At 41.6% G+C, this 23332-nt stretch overlaps 1 protein-coding gene across 6 annotated transcripts in view; it reads left to right on the top strand.

Annotated features, from left to right (window-relative positions):
• The window catches only part of LOC122719497 (phosphatidylinositol 3-kinase regulatory subunit alpha), a 31247-nt gene extending 8512 nt beyond the window's left edge, over positions 1-22735 (top strand). For 3 of the 6 annotated variants that reach the window (XM_043945379.1, XM_043945377.1, XM_043945378.1), the window contains exons 6-18: positions 7571-7680; positions 10355-10489; positions 12939-13212; positions 13522-13620; positions 16606-16791; positions 16877-17005; positions 17086-17293; positions 17381-17614; positions 17694-18018; positions 18108-18355; positions 18436-18612; positions 18717-18971; positions 19098-22735. In XM_043945379.1, the coding sequence (XP_043801314.1) occupies positions 7571-7680; positions 10355-10489; positions 12939-13212; positions 13522-13620; positions 16606-16791; positions 16877-17005; positions 17086-17293; positions 17381-17614; positions 17694-18018; positions 18108-18355; positions 18436-18612; positions 18717-18971; positions 19098-19374 (2657 nt within the window). In that variant the 3' untranslated portion in view covers positions 19375-22735. Of the gene's footprint in view, positions 1-3133; positions 7681-10354; positions 10490-12938; positions 13213-13521; positions 13621-16605; positions 16792-16876; positions 17006-17085; positions 17294-17380; positions 17615-17693; positions 18019-18107; positions 18356-18435; positions 18613-18716; positions 18972-19097 lie in introns of those variants that run through there. The other 3 variants (XM_043945375.1, XM_043945376.1, XM_043945373.1) reach the window with 3 other exon arrangements.
• Positions 22736-23332: the final 597 nt, after the last annotated feature.

Below are 23332 nucleotides of genomic sequence, written 5' to 3'. Positions count from 1 at the left end.
GTCATCGATAGTTTCGACGTGCCATTGGCTTTGATCGCTGGCTTCTTCCTCGATGTATGCAGCTCGATGTTGGAATTAATTTACGCGTTAACTCTTTCCACAATTACGCGCATGACATGTGAGACGTATAAAAGTATCGAGCAGTCGAAGAGTATAATAAATAATAATAATAATAAAAAAAAACGAATCGGAAATTCTCATTTATACGGGTGCAACAGAGCGTATCTTCGTTACGTTGTCGTATTTAAGCATTGACGAAAGTAAAGGAGGACACGTTACATTATAGGAATCGACGTGATCGACCGATTTTATAACTGTATAAAGCGTTTTTCCCTAGTATAGTGTTAATCCACGTTAAACCGATCGGATTGTGGGTACGTATCGGGTCATCTGCGTGTCACTGTTGTTAGGAAAAACTCGAGTATACTCGTCGTCAACGAGAGATTCGATATCGACGATACTCTATTATTTACCTTTAATAAATATACTCTTTATCGCGGCGATAAACATTCCACGAGCGGTACCGAACAACCGATACCGCCCCCAACGAGCCGGTCAAGTACAATGGCATGTATTGTTATCGCGACGTACATTTAAATACTCGAGACTAATCGAATTGGAGCGTCGCGAAAAAGAGTTCTTCATTTTGTTTATATCGTTAGATATCGCGGACGCGCATGGTCGCCGAGATAAGATTTTTATATAGAAAATGGAAGATGGCGACAAGGTTCTCTTTGTAATCGGCTGTTAACATGTGCATATGCACGCGCAAACGCGTGACGACGATCCATCGCACGCAAGCCTGAGATCCTCTCGACCTATCGTCGTATTCGATCGATCGATCGATCGATCGGCGAACATTAAGAATACCGCTTTTGTTCAAGTTTCGGATCACGATCTGGGAGGTTCTCTTCGGAGGCGTGCCCGTTAGTTGGGCCGTTTAAACCGTAGACGTAAAATTCTGTTCTCGGTGTGTGTTTCCTCCCATCTGGCTAAGCAAGTTTTTGTCGTGGCTTTTATTTGACCAGCCACCAGTCTCGAGCCTTGCATAGTTGAAAGTTATCAAGCAAGGTTCGTGCAATAGAGATATTTAATAACGCGTGTAGAACGCGCGTGAAAAGCGCGCCGCGCCTCTTTCGACCTGATTTAAAACATACCACTAGTGCGCGCCAAAAGAAAACGCGATTCTTGCCGCAACACCGTTCGATATCTAAGAATTTCTTCGCTCTCACGATGCACACCTTCGAATCGAGAATGCTTCTTAAAGAGATTTTTCGCCTTTCGATCGTTTAATAGTTTTGCTTTTAGGAAAATCTACTGGATCGAAACGTCACATTGTCATGTTGTTTCTTGTTTATTTCGAATATAAGCGTATACTTGCTTCTTTTGGACATCCATTAAGACCGTCATTCTATTTCAAGTATCGTTGTGACATATCCTTATCTAAAGAGACCTTGACAAAAAAAAAAAAAGAAGTGCCGTTTCAGGCACAGAACAAGTCGTTAAGAATATCGGAAAAGTACCGAAATAACTACAGACACGTCGATTGAAATTTAATCCCTCTTCCTCGTGTGTCTGTACGAAAAGGGTCTATCAGTTGGCTTTCCGATGGGAAATCGATCGGTCCTTTTGTGTTTATAACATAGGGTGAAGGGTTGGTACGTGGTTAGTACTGTGACCTTGAACAGGATACTCGAACCAGGACGCCTGCGCGGCCGGATTCGATCATCTCACGTCCAGGGATCCTTGTATCGCGTCATCTCTCTCTCTCTCTCTCTCTCTCTCTCTCTCTCTCTCTCTCTCTCTCTCTCTCTCCCCCCCCCCCTCTCCCTCTCTTCCTGCCCCCGCATGTCTCCTCTTTTACCTTGGAAAGTCGCTTTTCACTTTCACATCCCTTTCTTCCCTTTCAAGTACTATACGCGCGCGGCCCTTTCATATGATTCGAGTAGCGGGAGGCCCTTGGTGCGCGCGAGAGCACGTGCGTACGCACTTGAGCGTATCGCATGCAGCGCTTTCACGATAAGAGCGAGAGTAAAGGCTGATCGTAAAGAATGAAATCTGATTCTGTCCCCGTCAGCATTGACATTTACGACACGGAAAAGGGGGACGGGAATTTTCGATTTTTACTCCTTCTCTCTAACTATCGCGGATAGAAAGAGATTTAGAATCACGTATCCCTCTTTTTTCAACGAATCGACAATTTTCGACCATTGAATTTCCAAGAGGAGTCGAGGATGAGTTTATCCCGAAACCCGATTCGTTTTATTATCCATTTATTTTTACGCGTTTGAACCGAATGGAATTTTTACCTATTCCGGATCTTTGAGTCATCAAACAGTGGATTTACGTTTGACGCGAACGGTCATCGAACGTTTTTTCGAACGAGGCACGTAACTTCCAACAATACGATATTGGTCCAGCTCGATTTAGTCGAACAATAACGAACGATGTTTTTTTCTCTTTTGTCAAGCATGACTTTTATATCGGCTCTTATATATTTAATCGCGATTTTTATTCCGTCGCGTGCTTAGAAACTGCAGATGCGTTCGCGCGGTAGACTTTATCGCAGCTGGTCCCAGATAAGAATAAGTTCGAGTTGATAGACCGATTGTAATTCGATGGTAATTTTTAATTAATTGTTTTGAATGTGTATTCCATATCAAATCGGAAAAACATCGATGATTATTTAAAACGTATGTAAAAAAAAAGAAAAAAGAAAAAGTATGAAAATGAAAAAAGATAATATTTCGGTATATAATCTGGTTTTTGTTTGATAAAAATCATCAACCTTTGCCATCAATCAGATGACAGAAATTCCGATAATCGTGAGTTTATTCACGTTTTTTGATTGGTCATTTGTTGATCATTTGTTGATCATTTGTTGATCATTTGTTGATCATTTAATAAAAAAAAAAATCTTAATTCGCTCGAGGAAATGTCTGTTTCTATTTGATGTGAAGTCGAAAAACGAGACCCCCTAAGCGTGAGAAGCATGTAAGCCGAGCGTAAAAAATGGTCGGGGAATTTCCACGAAGCCGCTTCGATCGGCCGGTAAGCCCGGGGTTCCGATAGTCGCTACGTACGGAGATGGCTCGCATAAAGGCCACGGAAAGAGCCGAAACGAGGCGGAACAGACCGAAGTGTAACGCCGACGGTCGAGCACGAGCAACCCTCGGCAGGCTGCGACTGCTATGGCTATTGACCGAACTTGGCGGACCGGCCGGTCAGCTGTGCGCCGAGCCGCCGGAGATATTTTCTCTGGTAGGAAATCGTCCGTGTAGATGTATGATTCGCGGCCGGTGGCAACGGCAAAGAAAAGTCTATTAGAGGACGGAATCTAGTGTGTTAGAAGACGGGATCTGTGGAAAAGTTAAAACGCTTCGACAAGGATCGGCGAAGGTGGAAAGACAGAAGAAACCTAGAGACAATATCGGACAGCTAGACAGAGAGACCATATCAAGTATCGTAATACGTGACCGGCGATCGCACGGAAAATTAATGGTGCTACTTAAAGCGATGTGTACTTGTTTAATAAATCGAAAACACCGATCTTAGCGACTTGGGATCCAGTGAAAGCCAAAAAGTTGGAAATCTTCTCCGTATGCTTGTGAATAATTTAATAAACTTACTCAATGAAATAAGAGGACATTGGTGAAACGGAAAAAAGAACAGACGGAAAAAAAAGAGAAGAGATAGAGAAGAGAAAAAGGGAGAGAAATTGAAGACTTGGCCCACGGTTAGTCGGCACGTAGACCGGCTGTGTATGGCGAGCAGACGAAGTGAAGGAGAGAAATATAAGAGAGAGTAAAGGAACGAAACGTGAGAGAAAGAAACAATAGTGGCAAAGGTAGAAAAAGAGAGAAAAGAGTGAAGGAACGAACAGCGGTTGAGAAAGAGAAAGAGAGGAGAGAGAAAGAAAGAGAGAGAAAGAGGAGTATCGCGAAGGAAAGAGGCAGATGTATAGATAGGTGTCGTGCACATACATGCAGAAAGTGACGTGTGTGCCGTCGTCGTATGTGCAGGTGTGCGCGTGGTGCAGGCTGCCGGTGCAAAAAGTGCAGTGCCCAGTGGACTTTTCCATCTCGTGCGTGCGCTGTTTCTACGAGTAGGCACGTATATGCCGGTGTTCCGGTGTAGACTGATCGGAGAACGAATAATACGGTAAGAAAGTTTGATATCATCGTTTTCTACGCCGGTTATGCTCGATTAACAAAAGATTTAAATTCGTTTAAAGATTAAGTGCACCGAAGTTTTTTAGGATGAAATCGAATTAGAAATGTGTCAATACACAAGAAGAATTGTAAAATTGGAAAATAAGAATTTTGTAATATAATTTTGAAAAAATTTTGAAAAACCTTTCGAAATATATCGTTTGAATAGAACAATGATCAAAGAGGAAATTATATATGTATAACGAGAGAGAGAAAAGAAACGAGGTAATAAGATCGTCCGTGACAAACTGCTTTACCGACAGATTCGTTGACTCGCTGTTGGTAAGATACCTCTATAGTGATCTATCGACGAGGAAGAACGTGAGGCAGACCGAGGAGACGCAGCAGTCGCAGATTACTGGTGGTCGTGATAAGGGCAAGCGCGGATGTATTCCGTTTTGTGGATGTGATCGATGATCTTTGCGCGGATCGTTTGAATTAATAAATCCACTTTATTATCTAGAAGAACAAAAAATATGGAAAGTTTCTTGATCAGTTTTATCGTGATGATCGATTGTGAAATTTTTAAAAAAGAATCGTCTGATTTTCGAGCAACGTTGTGTGACTTGATGTGAACCTGTGAAATTAGACGAACACGTTTCTTTTACAAATGATTCTTCTGTTTGCCTGTTGCCGCAACTTGAAAGCTATTTTATCTAATCCGTCTTGAATTAACGCATACTATTAAGACGATAAACAGGAGCCGGTTGTTTCATCGCAATTAACGACGGTGAAGGTTATGAAGATCCGGATCACTAACGTGCTTTTTTCACGCTCTCTATCTCTCTGTCTACAAAGAAGATTGTTTTTTAATTTTCAACGAGAGAATAGAGGTTACAAGAGAAGCTACGCGAAACGAGCAACAGAAGAGGATAAACGTTAATAGACACGTTTGCTTGAGTAGGCACAGTAATCGGAGATCGAGGTGCGCGCATGTCGCTCGATCCACGACCGATTCGATCTGAAGCGTATAGCAAACTTGTTCGACCGCATTGGTAAAATAATTCGATCTAATTGACGAAGGGAACCGCTTTAAGGTCACCTGGAATTGCTCTCTCGAATAACCCACGAGGTACTCTCTTCTCGTCTATACAGGCTCGCGGGACTACGTTGAAAATCGTTCGGTGTCGTTGCTTGACGAAACCGGTTTCGTTCGGCTCGGCGAATCTCGGCGTTTATACAAAGGTCGTGTGTGCGCGCACGAGAGAGAGTGGTAGGAGTGAGATTTATGAAAAACGAATTTACGCGAGGTCACACCCACGGTAGTGACTCTCTTTCTCTCTTTCTCTCTCTCTCTCTCTCTCTCTCTCTCTCTCTCTCTCTCTCTTTCTGTTCTGTTTTATTTTCTCCTCTTTATCTGTCTTCCACCGTTGTCTGTCTATTTCCATTTCAAGCGTATTAATAAAAAATAATAAAGGACGAAATTGAGAACCGAATCACATCGTTGGATCACGTCACTTGAGAAGAGATTATTGGAAATTCGACGGATCTTTTTTTTTTTTCTTTTATTCTCTTTATCTCTCTTCATGCTAATAACGAGTGGAATCTTTCCTTCTTAAAGATATCGACGTGTTTGGCGATAAGCTAACTATCGAATATGAAACGACACGTTTCTTCGTGGCTGATCAGCAATTAATAATGCGACAATTAAACGAACGAAGCCGGTTTCAAGCAATGTTTAGTAAATCTTTTTGAATAAAATAAAAGAAATCTAAAATCATGTATTGTTGTTGGTTGTGAGAAAAAAAATACAGAGATCAATGAATCACGATCTATTCTACGCTTGTCTCGAAAGAATTCCCAATCTTGAAGTTATTTGGCATCTTTTCGAAAAGGAAAAAAAAAAAGAAAAAAAGAAAAGATTTAAAGCGTAACTTAATCGCTAAATCGTTGGTGGCGACATGCGAGTAACCTTGCAACGCGAATCAATTGAAGCGATTACGTTTTTAACACGCGAGAGTCGAACGGTGGTGAATCAGTGTATCTTGGAGGACAGGGATCGGAAAGAAAGTAAGTAGAATAAGAAGAATTGGTCGCGACTTATATCGTGAGCTTGTTGTTGCGTGTTCCGTAAAACGGAACCGAGAGCACTTCGGTTGACGAGGCTAAGGCGACGATGATGGGCGATCCGCGTCGATCGAGGGAGGCTCAGGACTCGCCGGAAAGTAACAACTTGAACTTAAAAGCCTCCGTGGAAGTGTTTAATAAAACCTAGTCGTGGCTGGAGTTTTGATGACCGTGATTGGCCTCAGCGATGAAGGGGGCGTCGAGTGCATCCGGTGCAGCAGCTGCGACCGCTGCTTCGCAGGTGCAGCCTGTGGTCGGCTTACACGGCAGGATACACGATCTCTTTAGCCCGATAACGGCGGCGAGCTGTGCGGACAAGGAGGAATACGAGAAGCTCGCCGAAACGAAAACCAGGACAGACAAGATCGAAGTATTGCCCAAGGGATACTCGAACGATGACACTAAGGCTAAGTCCACGGCCATGTCGCGGCTCCTAGCCGTTGATTCTGACAATTACATGCTCCGCAAAGGCGCCACTTCGGCCAATGGCGCCGTCGCCTCGACGTCCACCGTCCCCGCGATAGTGCCGGCAGCCTCTATATCGAACGCCTCCTCGATCGCACAAAATTTGCAACTGCATCCCAGACAGATACCACCACCACGTAATTTTCACACAAAACTCGGTTTCAACAGCAATGGAACTTACAGTGATCTCGAAACCAGCATTGCGATCACGACCAAAACTTGTACCAGCTCGATTAAAACTATGCCTGCTAACGATCCTCCTCCACCATCGGAACCACTCAATTCTAAAGGAAGTGCCGCGTTGCTCTTGCCTAAACGACATACCTCCGTTAATCAGCAACAAATCCACTCCGTTAATAATGCCGCTTCCTCGTCGTCCTCCTTTTGCTCCGTCACTTCTGTAACTTCGACAAAGTTTTTAAATCTTCCTATAAGCCGGAAGCAACAATTTTCGAAACTATCTTTGATTACGGATCAATTCCGATCAAATCCAACGTCGAAAAGCACTTCGAAGGAATTGCTTGAAAATGCAGAGGAATTTTCGCATCTATGGCCGAGCGGGTTATTTCCTTGCGCGAGAACAGTATCATTTCATCAGTATCTGTGCTCGTGCAATGATTTTTCACAACAGAACAGTGAATCGTCGATAAATGGTAATGCTTACGATGTAATGGCAGAGAAGAGCGTCTATTCGAATTCAATCGGTCATGAGGGCTTTGGTGGCGATAGCGGACAGCGTGCCCTTGACAAGGGCATTGGAGCCGGCCGCGAGCCGGCTACTATGCGTAATCTATGTTGCTGCATGTGCGGTTCTCTATGTCCTCCAGAGTGCCATGCGTGCTTCCACGTGGTCTGCTCGGAGTACAGCGGGCAGCACCTCTGCCAATGGAGTAGCAAGGGTCACGCGCTACCGGGCCAGGTTCTCGACAAGGACAAGGTCAGTAAAATCATCCGTTTTTTATTTTTAATTATTCTTTTATTATTATTATTATTATTATTATTTTTACATATTCTTTTTCTTTCTTTCGTTTTTACATGTTTTTTTTCTTGTCAACACGTGATAGACATCACTGATAAACTGATTGAAGAATCGTTGCTCTTATCTTCGAATTGAATCATTCTTTTTTCTTTTTTCTTTTTTTAAATATGTCAGTTTAATCCATCTGCCATTTAAGAGAGAAAGTTAAGAAACTAAAGGCATCGTTTCTTGTTCTTGTATCCAGATAGATAGGTAGATAGAGATTCGAGAAAATTTAATTTAAAATTATTTGAAAATAAATTTCTTTTAGTTCGATATCTAATTTTGATTTTCTTGTCGCACATTTTTATTAAATGAATTTTGATTCAAATCTTTTCGTCAGCAAACGATTCTGTTTACAGTCAAAGTTCAGGTTTACAATCACGACAACGATTTTGCCTAGTTCTAGACATGAGCAAGGTCACGTTGGCGATTTAATCGATTTATATTTTAAAATTAAAATTGTAGCGTTGTAAATCAATGAAATTTAATTGATAAAATTAATTTTGCGCGCAAAATACGACATATATATATATGTCGTATTTCAAGCAAATATAAGAATGCTTTTGTTCTCATGGTGCACAGTAGCTGAAACCGACGATTTACAAGGAAAATTATTTGCCATGCTCCTGTTACTCGCCTTCAGAGGTGAACCAACTGGTTCCACGTCCAATTTATCTCCGTATCTCTGTTTAATTTGCATAAATCGCAGACATATTCTCACCACGAGCATTGGAAGTCTGCTTCGAACGCATGTTTTCCCCTTTACCCACCTCTATTCGGAACATGACTTTGTACACAAACACTAGCCAGGTTTCGTTATCAGAGCGAAACCTATTCGAGATCTGATGGCGTAACGACCTAAATCGTAACATTGCTACTGTCTCTATATTAAATTTCAAAAAAAATAATCAAATCTTTGCTAATCACTGTATTCTCCATCTCGACTTTTTTTTATCGGTGATCCTCCTCATCTCCGCTAGATCGTTATTAGACCTTTATCTACAATTATTCACAAAGGTTCAAAATATCGGAATAAGATCAGATTTGATCTAATCTACGTATTATTTATAGAATAATACATACTTTCCGGCAATTTATGTTTACGAGTTCACGTGAACACGAGAAATGGCAACGTGCACGAATTTACATACACACGAGCGGCAAGCATTCCTATGAACGACACGATGTCACGGCGTAGTAATTTCGCGAGCTAGCGCCAAACCCGTTGAATGATACATTCGCATCTCTGGTTTCAACCAACACATCGTGTATCGTGTATTTCTAATTCAATTTTCAAATTTACGCAATTCGGCGCTATCATTTCTCATTTTCTTTTCATCTCGATTATGAGAAAGATTCGAACGATGCGACGAGTAAAGAGATGAAAATAGTTCGGAGTAACGCTTCGTGTACGTATCGTGGAGCGTTAAAATGAATCGCGTGTATATTCGCAGGAGACAATATTCCGAGTCTTATTTCGAGTGGGTGATACGCGGCCTTATCTCGCTCGTGTCGTCACGATCGTAGGCTTAAGGTTACGAGAGAAGGTTACGTTTTCTTTTTCCCTTGGTTTTTACGCTTTCGCTTTATCGGAGCATTCCCGATACTAGCTAGCCGTGTATGTACGTGCGCTCGGTCTTCTTTCTCGTCTCCTCGTCCTCTTTCTCTCGCGCTAGTGCTATCTAATCCGAGCTTCTGGTCGCGTGGTGGACGCGTTTGCATCCACGCTCGCATCCGCCGACAGCATCCTCGCGAACGACGAGACAGAACAATAAACGATACGTTTTGGTAATGTAGTTTTTATATTTATCAAACAAGTTTTATTATTTTTTATGCGATGAGAAAGAAAGATGCAAGAAATGTAAAAAAACAAATTTTTATTCATTAAGATAACTTTATTTACAAAAATGTTTAATTTACGAATTTTGTTTAAATTCATTCTAAATTGAAAATAATATGCAGAAATGAATAATTTCGAGTGAAATTAAATTTTAAATTTTTCTATCATAGAAGGAATAACAGAACTTTCTTCTTGATATTACCTAATATATTCGAAATTCGTAAATTTAATCATAGGGATCAGGTAAGAGTCTTGAATTCTTATGTCTGATCATAGTATGTATAAATCTACTTACTTACGTCAATGTTACTTCGTACGATGAGACATATATAGATTGCAGAATAAAAAATATTCGTTTTAAGGTTAACGATTATCTTCACACGGATTGAAATACATTGACAATCTTTTTTCCACATTCTTATAGCCGACATTAACATTTGTGACTAGTGAAACACAGTGATGGTTGGAATTTTTATGCAAGACATTATTCATTCTATTTATATAAAAATTCTTCGTCAAAAAATTTTTTTTTAAATGGCAAAGCGCGTCATTGAGATTTATCAGCGCGGAATTCGCGACCAATGATTACCGGAAATCTTACGTAATTCTATTCGTGAGAAAGCCGATTAATTATATCTGCAAACATTCGTCGTGGACCATATGCGCGTGAATCTCTCGCGACTTAATGTCTGATTACTATTAAGTTTTTGCTATTTAAAAGATTGACCTGTGTCACGTCTCTTTTAACAGCCCGTGAGCGAGTGGACATCTTTAAACGTTGTCGAATGGATGGCTGCTCTAAATCTCTACCGCTATGCGGACGTCTTCAAATCTAAGGATATCAAGGGGAGCGATCTTCCTTTCTTGGACCGGGATAAGCTGATGGTAAGTCGATTTTTTTCCCCCTCTTCTTCTTTAATTTCAATTTACTTATTTTTTCGTTCAATTTTCGAACGTTTGTTAGTAGCTCGGCCATAAATATTACAAGACGTTGAAAGCCGATAAAGTTTCTCGATGGAAAACGAAGGTAAAGGGAGTAGTCGGCCGCGAATATTTGCCTCGTTTTTTCTTGTTTCGAGGCAGGGAACCGTGTCGGGAGCGGAATCAGCCACGGTGGGAGATCGAAAATTCTTTGGCTAGTACTCAAAGGCGATGACCTCGACTCAAGAGTATCTGGACGACGTTTTCCTTGGCCCGTTGACCCTGTAATTGCCATGTAGCGTCTGCTCTATAGCACAGTCGATTCTTTATCGCGTCCTCCCCTCCTCTTCTTTATTTCTTCTTCTTTTTCTTTTTTTTTTTTTTTTTTATATCGTTTATCGATTATCGAAAGTACTTGACGAGTGCTTTCTCATTATCTCTGAATGACTTCATGAAGTAGACGAAACATCAATTTCAACTTTTTATTTTCAATGCACGGTATCCTTCTTTTCGCCGAGTAAAAGTAAAATGAGACGAACATGGATTGTATCTTTTCATTTTTCTAACTTTTTCTCTTGCTCCATGATGAAATTTCGCAATCTCTTTCCGTGCTCATCCAAAAGTCCGTTCTCTTAGGACACATCTCTCGGTGTCCTGGCAAGGATCTTTCGCAAATTTAGTCACGACGCGTTTCGTGTCCGAGCGAAAAGAATAAAAATACTCATCTGGCCAAGGCTTCTACGGGTGTAAATCGCATATTACCATGCTAATCGACTCGTAAATCGTCTGGAAGTGTCCTTTCGGCGCGAGAAATCGTCCGATACCCATTCGCCTCGTCCTTCGCGTCGATATTCGAACCTCGGCCGAAGGAAAACGCATTTCGACGGAACCTCGGCTACTTTAGAACAACTTTAAATCAATTCCTGTCTCAGCTTCGTTGCATCGACGATATATATCATGTTTTTGTTTCATTACTAAATCCTTTTTTCTCTCGGAGAAAGAAACAATTTTACATTCTAGTGTTCAAAACGGACGCAGTTCGATTATCGAAAATACATTAAGGCCGTACCTATCTTCGTAACAGAAACGACACTCGTGGTATTCCTTTCCAGACGACGAAGCGTAACGATTTAACGACTACCTCGCGCACTGCGTCTCGTATCTTCCGCCGGCAACGCTGAATAAACTCGGAGGATTGATGCGTCGCGTATAATTAACACTCAACGCCGAGTGTCAGCTTGATAAATTACGCATTACTTCGTGCCCCTTATCTCGTGCGTCGTGATTCCAACAAAAAATCCTTTCTCTCTCTCTCTCTCTCTCTCTCATCTCACGATATATCCGCTTTTTTGCCCCAGTGCCGAGACATTCGTAAATTATTTCTCGTCTCCGTCTGTCGTCGATTCATCCTTCGTGCGCATATCCCGGGAGATAACCTGGCACGGTGGCTGGACGCAAAACAAAATAATTACGCGTCAGATTTGACGGTCGCACGAACCCGTGGACCTCGTAATAATCACAGCGTTTCGTGTATAACACGCGTGCACATCGATCCTTCTTCCCCGCTACTGGCACGCGTACGGTGCTAAGAATATCGTTTGGCCCAGTGCGACTCGTGGCGCCGGGGAAACACGTTCTTCTCGTCGGCACATTTTAAAATAGCCCGCGCGAGCGTATACTATATAATTTGGAGGAAAAATGCGTGCCAGTCACCCGTTGCCGGAAATGGCGCCTCGTTCAGCCACGCACGATGTTTCTCGATCTCTCGCCGCGAGACGAATAGCGTTTCCTTTTGCCGCACTTCGTCAACACTTCGTTAAAATTTTTATCGTCGTCATTACGTTGGAACGTGTCGTTCGTCGCGGATATTACGTAAGTCGCACGAGGATAAATAAAACGTATCGGAGATCGAGTAAAGCCATCTCTTTGGGTTTTCGTTTCGAGTTGCATTACTCGATTCGAGTCGAGGAAAGTTGTTACACTCTGAAAATTGAACAATGATACACGAAAGGTCCTTTATCGAGAGTTGCATGCAATGATACATCGTCGTGCCACGCGTGTGTCTGACACCTGTTGACTCGCCGATCATCATCTTTGCCTGGAAAACGAGATTTCATTCAAGAGAGAGAAACAAACGCGTATAAATTCCAATTTCTTTGTTCTTTTTATTCATTTCTCTTTATACTTACTCTTTATTCGATATTACGTGTCATTCCTCCCTTCCTTGTTTCTTACTTGAAAAATTAAATTAGATCGTCCCTATGTTTCAAATCCATAGCCATCGAAATAACGAAAAGATCTCTTGGAACAACTTTACGAGGCAACGTTGATTTTAACGATGCAATGTAGGTGATGATTTCAGATTTATACATTTAGACTCCGCGCTACAATGTGTTGGTTTTCTTGTTCGTAGAATATGGGCATCAAGGATGACTTCCACCAGAAGACCATCTTGGCTTGCATCGAGGAGCTCTGTCAGACACCGGTGGTCGGTGCTACGTTGTCGGCCTCCACGACCACGTTGAACGCGTCCTCCGCCAATGTGGCCAACGATGGTGGCAGCGGGTCCGTGGCCACCGGCAATTCGCCTCACACCCTTATGCCTCAGAGTTTCAGCGTGCTGGAGAAGTGCGATAAGTGCCATAAATATCTCAGGGGCCTCCTGCATCAAGGCTTTCTCTGTCTAGGTAAAGAATCGATGGCCTGATAATCCGTATCGAGATAACGTTTCCTTAAAGAAAAAAATCTTGTTCCTTTTTTCTTTTCTTTTTCTTTCGACCAACTTGTAAAGCAACGTCGTTATATACGTTCGAAATTTCGCCCATATTGGAGGTCGAGAAACGTAGTTATTTTAACGATATTAGATATTTAGTTCAACTTGTCTCTTATCATTTGATCGTCGATTAGAGTTTCGGGACACGATTTAATCGTGTTTTGCCTCGTTTGCTCTACTTTTTATATAATCATGTCTCGTTTCTTTTTCTCTCTTTCGATAGATTGCGGTCTGGTAGCTCATAGGACGTGTACAGCGACGGGTTTACCCTCTAACTGTTTGCCGGTCGACTCGGAAAATCGTGCTCATAGATTTACTCCAGGTAAGTGGCACAAAGAAGTTGTCGCGGTATAAAACGCCGCACACCTCGCGGTGGCGTTCAGTTTCGTAATGTGACATTGATACGGCTTGGTCGTAACACGCCCATTACTTCTTCGTTACGTTAATGGACCCAACACGGAAACAATTTAAAAATTCAGATGTCTTTTAGTTGACTATCCCGGATTGCATCAGAAACGTGTTCGCTGACGTTGGAACTGCTTTGCAATCGCGCGCCAGAGTCGATTATATGAAGTTTGAAGCAAGGACATTTGACGTGGCGCATTACTAGTGTTGATCTAATATCTGAATAACTAAATATTCATGCGTCTTTCGAACGTTGGTGGCCGGAGCTGGAAGAAGATAGAAAATGTTATTTCATTCGGTCACGTTCGCAGCTTCATTTTCCTCTCCTCTTTCGCGTATTTTGGCTAGAGAACGAGAGAAGGATCGTGATCGTCGCCGCTTTCCAACCAACTCTCGACGCCTACAATGCGACCATGGACGCATGTGCGTAACTCGTGCGAGCTGTTGGCGCGAACTGCAGACGGTCTTCTGAGAAATTCCACGATTACTCTCGGAATCGTCATCGAGAGGACGGCCGTATAATAGATAAAACCGTGCGAGCGGCGCGAATCTCGCCACTCTCTACACTCTCGTACGCCGGTATCGTCCTCCTCGAGGTGCACACACTCGTTGGATCTCGTGCATGCGCGTTAGCCTTCCGATGACGAGAGGTAGTGGTGGTTTCATTAAGTTGTTGGTCGCGTCGCGTCGTTGTCAACGCGATGAGGCAGGCGCGCAACTGCTGTACACGGAGAGTGGCGGAACAATCTGCGTAGTCGCGTTATTTATGAAATTCGCTCACGCAAGATACGATCTATAAAGCCGGTCGTTTCGTTAGAAACTGGTCGTGTTTTTTTAAAAAATTCGCACGCTGGAAGGAGAGAGGAGTCGCAGGTCGTTCCATCGTGGCCGAACATGCAAGAGTCGCGATCATTCGGACCAAGACAATAAAAACATTTCCACGTACTCCTCGTAAAATTGGAACGTCCTCGTTTCGAATTGTACGGCGCCAGTCGCGATACTTCTCGCCGATATCGCAGCTTTCCTTCGGGGACCCCGTGACCAGTCAACCGATCGTCGAGAACAACCGTGACGAATATCGAATTTCCGTATTGACCTCTATCCAACCAACCCACCTTCGATCCATACTTATATACATGGTACACGCGGTGAATATCATCCCGCGCGCCTTTTAATCCCAACTTTTCTCTTCCGTGTCTCTGTCCTCTCTCGTCTCGATAGAGAAGACACGCGCCGCTCGTCAAGAAACAAAATGTCGTAGTCGTAATAATAAATTTCTTTCTCCTTTCTCTCCTTCCTCTCCTGCGTGAAATTCTCTCGGTACCTCCTCCTCCACCTTCTTCTTCATCCTCTTCCTCCTCTTCTGCTTCATTCTTCTTTTCTTTCCGATCCTCTCTCTCTCTCCCTCTCCCTCTCTCGCTCTCTCCCTCTCTCGCTCTCTCCCTCTGTCGCTCCCTCCCTCTGTCGCTCCATCGCTCTCTTTCTCTATTTCTCGATCTCTTTATAATGCATGCGTACACGCCTTTGATTGTACAAGTGGGATACGCGGTATTGACGATAAGTCGGCTCGAGTCGCGCGGCTAGTTCGAAAATACGATCTCTACGCCGTGCTTCGAGTCGCATTCTCGAGAGAGCAGATAAGGAAAAACAGGATAGTCATCGAATAGAATAGAGGCCGACGTTTAAAGCGGCATAGAGAGAGAGAGAGATAGAGACTGATTCGAGCCCGCCGAAATGGTGTTCGAAGGACGCGTAGAATCTGATACCTGGGTTTTTCAACCACACGAAAGATCATCATACATCGTAGAATTCTTCATCGAGGCAAGAAACGACGTTACGTAATTTCAAAAGTGCGGGGGCGATTGTTTTTTTTCACCCGATCGACCCCGGATTGGAAGAGAAAGAAATCACCGGTTCCCTCCTGACTTCTTTACGATTTTACGCGTCTCTCGCGTTTGTATGCCGAGCGTCTGGAATGCGTCTGTGAGATGTCAAGAATTTTTTTCTTCCCAACATGTCCATAAAAACCGACGAATCTCTCGCAGATGCCGACTTCTCCCGGTCGCTGTTTCCAATTCCGCCGTACGTGTTCCTCCTGGGAATGTTAATTCGACGCGACCAATTAATTTCGCCTCGCGATTATTTGCCCGATCGCGAGTGGGTCAACGGCTCGGCCGTTGCGCATCTTTTACGTGCACCTGTTCGCACGCGCTCTTTTCCTCCCGCCGACTCTCTTCCCTTTGACACGCGCGTTCAACTCCGTAATCCGCTTTCCAATGGATTCTCCCGCTTCGACAATAGTCCTCTCGATATTCTTTCTCGTTCGCGATCTTGATCTCTCGCCAGTCGTCCACGCAGTCATCGCTGTTTCATCGTTTCTTTTCCACGCGGCCTATCGACGCGGCGGCGATGCTCGTGTTCGATTCTCGTATCATTTACAACCGAGGAGGTCACGCGACCGCTCGGTTGCGCGCAAACACCAGAAACACCGCATACGTACCGAACAAATGAAAGTTTTATTATCGGCCGCGCGTTGAAAAAATTCCTACGCGCACGCGGAGGCTCGGGCGAAAGAAGCGACTAACATAAGTCCTTAGGCTTAGAGGCCGTGGTAATAAATAGAACAGTGAAAGGTAGAACTTCGTGGTTCTTTTTTTTCCTCTTTCTCTTTTTTCCTTTTCTCGTTTCGATCGACGTCACAATTTCATGGTGCTAAAACTTATCAGCGTAGAATATTTTAAATACCTTAAATACGTTGACATGCCCGCCCCTACGGCTAAGGATGTACTCGAGACGGTGAAAAGTAACCTTTTTTTCTATTCTCGTTACTCCGAAATTGTATCTATTCCGTTCGAGCCGAGGGCCTGTCGTATAAGTGTATAATTTCTTCTCTCAATTGCAGTATTCGGTCTTGGCCTGTGCTCGCAATTCGACATCTCCTCGCGTCCAGCTCCATTGTTGGTGGAACGATGCACCAGTGCCTTGGAGGAGAAGGCATCCGAGGACAGCACGTTGGATCTGTACAAAGTCTATCACAGTAGTCCTCCTAACGAGCAAACCTTGGAATTGCGGCAAAAATTGAACGAAGGTAAATTTGTATTGTTTATTTCTAGATAGATCCGTGCCGATTATTCAATTTTCGGAATAGTCACGTTCAATCCTTGACTTTTCAGATGTGTGTAACGCTGATTTAAGTTCGTATAGTGCACAATGCGTAGCGGGCGTTTTGAAAAAGTTTCTTCGAGAATTGCCAGATCCTGTGATCCCTGTACAGTTTTACGATAGATTTATAGAAGCATCCAGTGAGTATACATGAACGAATATTAAAGCGATATAGTTTTATTATAAAATGCAACCTGTATATCTTATGCTTTTGATACAGATATGAAGAACGATGAACAGTGTGCGGCACGTTTGGGACAGCTCGTCTCGGAACTTCCGGAACATCACCGTAGTACCTTGTTTCATTTGATGGCTCATTTTTGTCGGATCTGTCAATTACAACACGGAAGGGGTTACATAGAACCCCCTACCATCCTTATACAAGTGCTGTGTCATATCTTCGTCAGACCACCTTGGGAAAGGATCGTGTAAGCACTCTCAAGCTCGAAGCAATCATTCCGCCGCCACGCTTCCTTCCAATTTTTCTTCGACGATCGATCATTCGTTTTTTGCAGACAAATTGTTCACAATATAGAAGCTCATATACGAATAGTGGAGGTGTTGCTGTTACATGGCGATTGGAACGAGAGACTACCACAATTTGCAAGTCCACCGCAGTTACCGCCGCGAAAAGTTTCGAGGCCGCAGTTTCCAGTTTTAGATCCATTCTCCGTTCTCGACGAGGATAATTCTATGGACCGAACAGTGTCAGTTTCAGAGAGCAAAGAGTCGCAACAGCAACCCCACAGGTAAACGACCATTCGTTTTTGTCCTGTATCCAAATGGCGTGCTTCTGATCATTATATTCGCTGTGTTTTCGACGAAAAGACCACGCACGCTTCAGGAGGCTGAATGGTATTGGGGAGACATCACTAGAGACGAGGTGAACGAGAAGATGATCGACTCGCCGGATGGTACTTTTTTGGTACGTGATGCGTCTTCTAAGGGTGGGGAGTACACGCTGACATTGCGCAAAGGTGGGACCAACAAGCTTATCAAGATTTGTCAACGGAACGGAAAATACGGCTTCTCGGAGCCGTATAACTTTCATTCGGTTATCGAGCTGGTGGATCATTATAGGAATTGTTCTCTGGCGCAGTATAATTCGACCCTAGATATTAAGCTATTGTATCCGGTATCTCGGTTTCAACAGGTAAAATTTTGCTAAAAATTTAAAGGTTTAACTTAAAGATGATGCTCGATCTACTTTATCATTGCCTATGATATTTTATTTTAAATTAGGATGATGAAATTGCGAGTACAACAGATATGGCGAACGTTGCCCAAAAATACATCGAGCTTGACAAAGACATAACCGACGCGTTAAAAGAATATAAAGATCTTTCGGAATTATACAATAGGACGTCTTTCGAAGTACAGTTGAAACGACAAGCGTTAGAAGCTTTTTCGGAAGCTATCAAAATGTTCGAAGATCAGATGAAATTGCAAGAGAAATATCAGAAAGAAGCTCAACCGCACGAAATATCAACGTGAGTTTTCAATTAATGGCGTTTCGTTTGGCGTCGTGTTTCAATTCGTTTGTATAAAAATTTTCTATTTACGTGCACAGATTAACCGACAACGCAGAATTATTGAAACGAAGACTGAAATCTTTAGAAGATAGTAGAGAACAATTGGACGGTAGCTTAAAGGAACAAATCGCTTACAACAGAACTTTGGAAAGAGAGATGCACAAATTGAAACCTGAACTCTTGCAACTTGTACGACAAAGGGATAAGCATTTAATGTGCGTATTGATTGTTGATTGATTTTTATAATATTTTTATTGTTGCTTGAAATAACGAAATTTTCGAAATTTTTATTTAACGTTTCTATGGTATTGTGTTACAGATGGCTGAAAAAAAATGGTATGAAGCAAAATAAAATAAGTCAACTCGTATTGAATCATTCGTTATCGAATCCTTTGTTGGGTCATCTGGCGTATGGGGAACTTCAAGAGATAGATCTTGAGGTTCATTCCGATGAAAAGACATGGCTTTACCTGGAATGTTCTCGTTCCGATGCTGATCGTATTCTTGCCGATAGACCGGATGGTACTTTTCTCATTCGAACATCAAGAACTGGACAATACGCACTTTCCATCATGTACGCATGTTGTTTGTCATTCTCTCTCTCTCTCTCTCTCTCTCTCTCTCTTCTCTTCTCTTTCTTCTCTTTCCCATTTATGATTTTCTATATATATAGAAAAATAATTCCTCGCTAATGTTGCAGGTGTAACGGTACAGTGAATCATTGCATAATATACGGTACCGAACGTGGTTTTGGATTCGCTGAACCGTACAACATTCACAAGAGTTTAAAACACTTGGTGCTGCATTACGCTCAGAATTCTCTGGAAGAACACAATGAGAGTCTTAATACGACTCTAGCTTATCCGGCTTTTGCCTCGCCTGCGGCGTTATCAAAGTTACAAATGAAGATGCACACACAAAACCAATTACAGTTAACACGTCCTCTCGAAAATCAACATTATATGACGCACACGTAATACCCGATCGTGTGCCGATCAATTACAATTATGGTTACAAAGATATTAGGATATATACGTGTGCACGCAAGTTTTACTTGGTATATATTACCAAGATTTGAAATCGAAAGTGAATGCGATGACGACAAATAATTTTTTCGAAGAATGCAAAATTTATATTCATTTAATCGATATGATGGTATTAAGGAGAAACTTAACACGCGACAATTGATCGTTCCATTTTTATAGGCTGGAAGTAAAATGCTTCCTTAAACGAAGTACAGTGGTATTGATAATGAAGTGCGAAACATTTGATAGCGATAGTAATCCTCGGAAGCTGTAGTATATAAGGTAATTATATACGTATGTTACCGTGGCGTAATCGCAGTAATTGTTTTGACCGACAGGATCAATGACACATTTTACGCGCAAGATTTTACAATTTTCTCGAGGTCAACTGGTTTTGACAGATCTTGTCGACAATCAACGCAAAAATTAACCGAGAGTGGAAATAGTTTTTTCGCTGTCCATTTATTTTATCGAGATTAGGAAGAAATACGCATATTTGGATGTCGGAACGTGTCCCGTTACATTTTTTCGAGATGCACTTATTCGATCGAATACGTCAGAGTAACAGAGGCATATATCTAGTCTTATAGGCAAATTGATGGAAGAAATGAATAATAGAGCAGGACAGAAAACATAAGTCTGACTAAGCTCAAACTACTCGCAACTTTCGATTGGTAATCAGGGTAGTTGCATTTCATTAAAAAAAGAAAAAGAAAAAAAAAAAAAGGAAAAAAAATTTGATACTAATGACTAAGATTGGATGGATGCATCCGTTCATTCCGGAACAAGCGGATGCGAACAACATACGTTTCTTAGACCGCTGTACTTCTGATTCCTTCGATATATTTTTTTTTTTTTTTTTTTTTCTGTGAATATTTCCCGAACCTCCGTTTTTGTAACGCACGATATACGCGGTCGTCGTTTACGTCGCGAATGTGATCGACAAGGTGTAAGATCTTCAACAGTGATACTAGGATATATTATTAGACGCATCGCAACATAACGTAATCGAGCCTTTCGGATGCTTACGGAACGTTTTTTGTAGTGATTTACAACAATATTAAAAATAGCATCTATCAGCTGTTGAACAAGTCAACAATAAGAGGCTCGGATATCTCGATCGAGATAATAATATAACTTCCTTTCGATTTTTCGATTTAAACGTGCCCGCCGCGTTACTTTCGAATTTCATTACAACGAAAGATAAAAAAATTTACACGGATGCGCGGGAGCTTTTTTATATGTACGTTACGTAGATTTCAAGTGCTGTGCCAGATCTGTGTAGGCTATTACTACGCGTGTCTAAGGCTAATACAGGTGTGAGTACTAAGAGAGAGAGTGTGAGAGTACGAGTGACAGAGAGGGAGAGCGAGAGGGGGAGAGCGAGATCACTTTTCGAGAAGTTAAACATATATTGTCTGTGATTTCGGATTGCCGAGAAAGGAGATATATATATAATATTATCTTGTCTATTATTTTCCATTCGCTTTTTACAATTTGCTTTTCTTCTTCTATTATCACTTACCGTTCTTTTCCTTTAAGATTTACGAAGCGTGTAATCGTTGATTCAATACACGCGTCGATTTCGACGGATATAGTATAATTATAATACATCGCGGACATTGTACGTGCAAAAGCTATTCGTGATTTTATTAATCGTGATTTTTTTTTTTTTTTTTTTTTTTTCTTTTTAATTACGTTCGATTCATCAATCACTTTTTTTCGATACACAGCGTCGAAGTTTTACGTATCTCGTCGCGCTTCTTTCTCTTTCAACTCGAAGTATTTCCGTGTCCCCGAAAACGTGTTGCGAAACGTCGATAAAATTTTGATTTTATCTGTATTCTCGTCTCATCGAATATGGATAAAATCTGTGCACGCGTAACGTGACGTTCTCGCAAGTGACGTTAAATAGGATCGATCTCTTCTCGCTTTCAAAGACGTCAAAGCTTATCGCGTATTCTTTGAATGATCTCAAAGGTGGCAGCGAGGATCTCGTCGGTTGGGACGGTAACGAGAAGAATCGCGGAAAGAATCGGTCGCGATTGAATCGATACTCGAGAAATTTTACGTATTACATTGCGGTCTGGTAATCGTAAAAGTGTATCGAGGACGATTCGCGCGTACACAGATTCTTCGACTTGTAGCGGTCACTCGAGTCGAAACGACGATTCGTCCCGTTCCCGTTCTTTCCCATGATCCTCGTGATCCATCGTATAGTCAAAAGAAATTAAATCGTGCAAATAAATCGAGCGAGAAACAAATTGGAGTTTGAAAGAGTCGAAAGCGGGGCGACGAGTTTTTAATTTTCTTTTATTTTTCTTCCGTTTGTTTGCGCAGTATAGGATGACGAATTTCGAGGACAGGCAAGAACTGTGAGCAAAGATTAAAAGGATGACTAGAAAGGGAAAAAGATTACGGAAAAGAAAAGAAAGGCTCGTTGCTCATCCTAAAAAAAAAAAGCTTCGAATTACAATAGATTTAGGTAGTTTAGGTTTTTTATACGAAAGAAAGAAAGAAAAAAAAAGAAATTAAGTGCCCTGGCGCTGATAGGCTTATATATAGATTCCATGGTGTCCAATCGCGTGCAGGTGCAGTGTTCGATTGTTGTTCAATCGTGTTTGTCACCGGATCATTAGATTCTTGCTCCCCGGATGTTTCGATCGATCCAAGTTATTTAAATGTGTGTTTCCGAAAATCGATTGTTCTCTTCGCAGATTTTAATCTATTTCATTGAACGTGCTTTTTTTTCGATTTTAACGTTGCTTTTCATGATTGCCATTTTGCACGAAAAGAAGATATAAATAAATAAATAAATAAATAAATAAATAAAAAAGGAGAGGATTCGAGGAAAAATATTATTATTAATGGGAAGAAGAAAGAGAGCTACGTTAGAATCGACGATTAAAATAAACGCATGCAATTACATTTTCAGATTGAAAATGTTTAAAAATGGTAAAGAGGACAACGATATTTTGCGAATATAATTAATGAGATCGGAGCAATCGGAGGCGCGCGATTCGGTGACGAAAGTTTTACGTTATAATCAATTGTAACGGCGACGAGTTCGGGATCAGCGTTGAAATCTTGAAATAGAAATAAATACGCATAGAGATTTTCGAAACTCATGATCATTATCACTCCTTTTTCTAGATGGTTCTCAAGTTTGAGAGAACACAGTTCCGCTTCTTTTTTTTTCTAACGCGATGATCCATCTGATTTCTCGCGACTCGATCTCGTCGTCCTTTTTCAGCAGGAGCAAATTACACACAAGCAAAATATGACCATATACACGACCATCGTACATTCATTATCAAACATACACATATACACATATACACAACATACAATACACACGTGTATCGCATACATGCACGCAAATGCATGATCGTGTGCGTGAAATATAAACGATGAATTAAAAGTAAAGAAAAAAAAAAGAAAAGAAAGAAAAAAATTAATAAAAAAATAAATAAAAGAAAAAGAAAGAAAAAACGGAATACATTCGTTGGCGATAGAAATATATTAACGTGGAAGTATGATAAAAAAAAGGAAAATGAAGGAAAGAAAATGGAAAAAAAATATATGAACATATATATATATATATATATGTATGTATGTGTATATATATATGTTCATATTATATATTATATATCTATATATTTTTACTTACTTTGAAAACAAACCTTTAATTAATTATTTATAATATATTCGTGCGTATGTTGTATACATATATATACATATATTATATCGTAGCATCGTGATGTACCCTGTTCGAAGCTACGCAAACCTTGACGATCGCGTTTCCCACGAGGGGGAAAGCGCATATCGTGTGGGACGCGAGATCTCCAAGGCTCGTGCGTTCTCGAATTTTTTGTCGATGGAACGAAAAAAAAAAAAAAAAAAAAAAAAA

This window comes from Apis laboriosa, unplaced genomic scaffold (genome assembly GCF_014066325.1).
Source record: "Apis laboriosa isolate Shangri-la unplaced genomic scaffold, ASM1406632v1 scaffold79_cov154, whole genome shotgun sequence".
Lineage (NCBI taxonomy): Eukaryota > Metazoa > Arthropoda > Insecta > Hymenoptera > Apidae > Apis > Apis laboriosa.
Note: the sequence above shows the minus strand (reverse complement) of the source record. Positions and strands in the feature narration are given on the sequence as shown.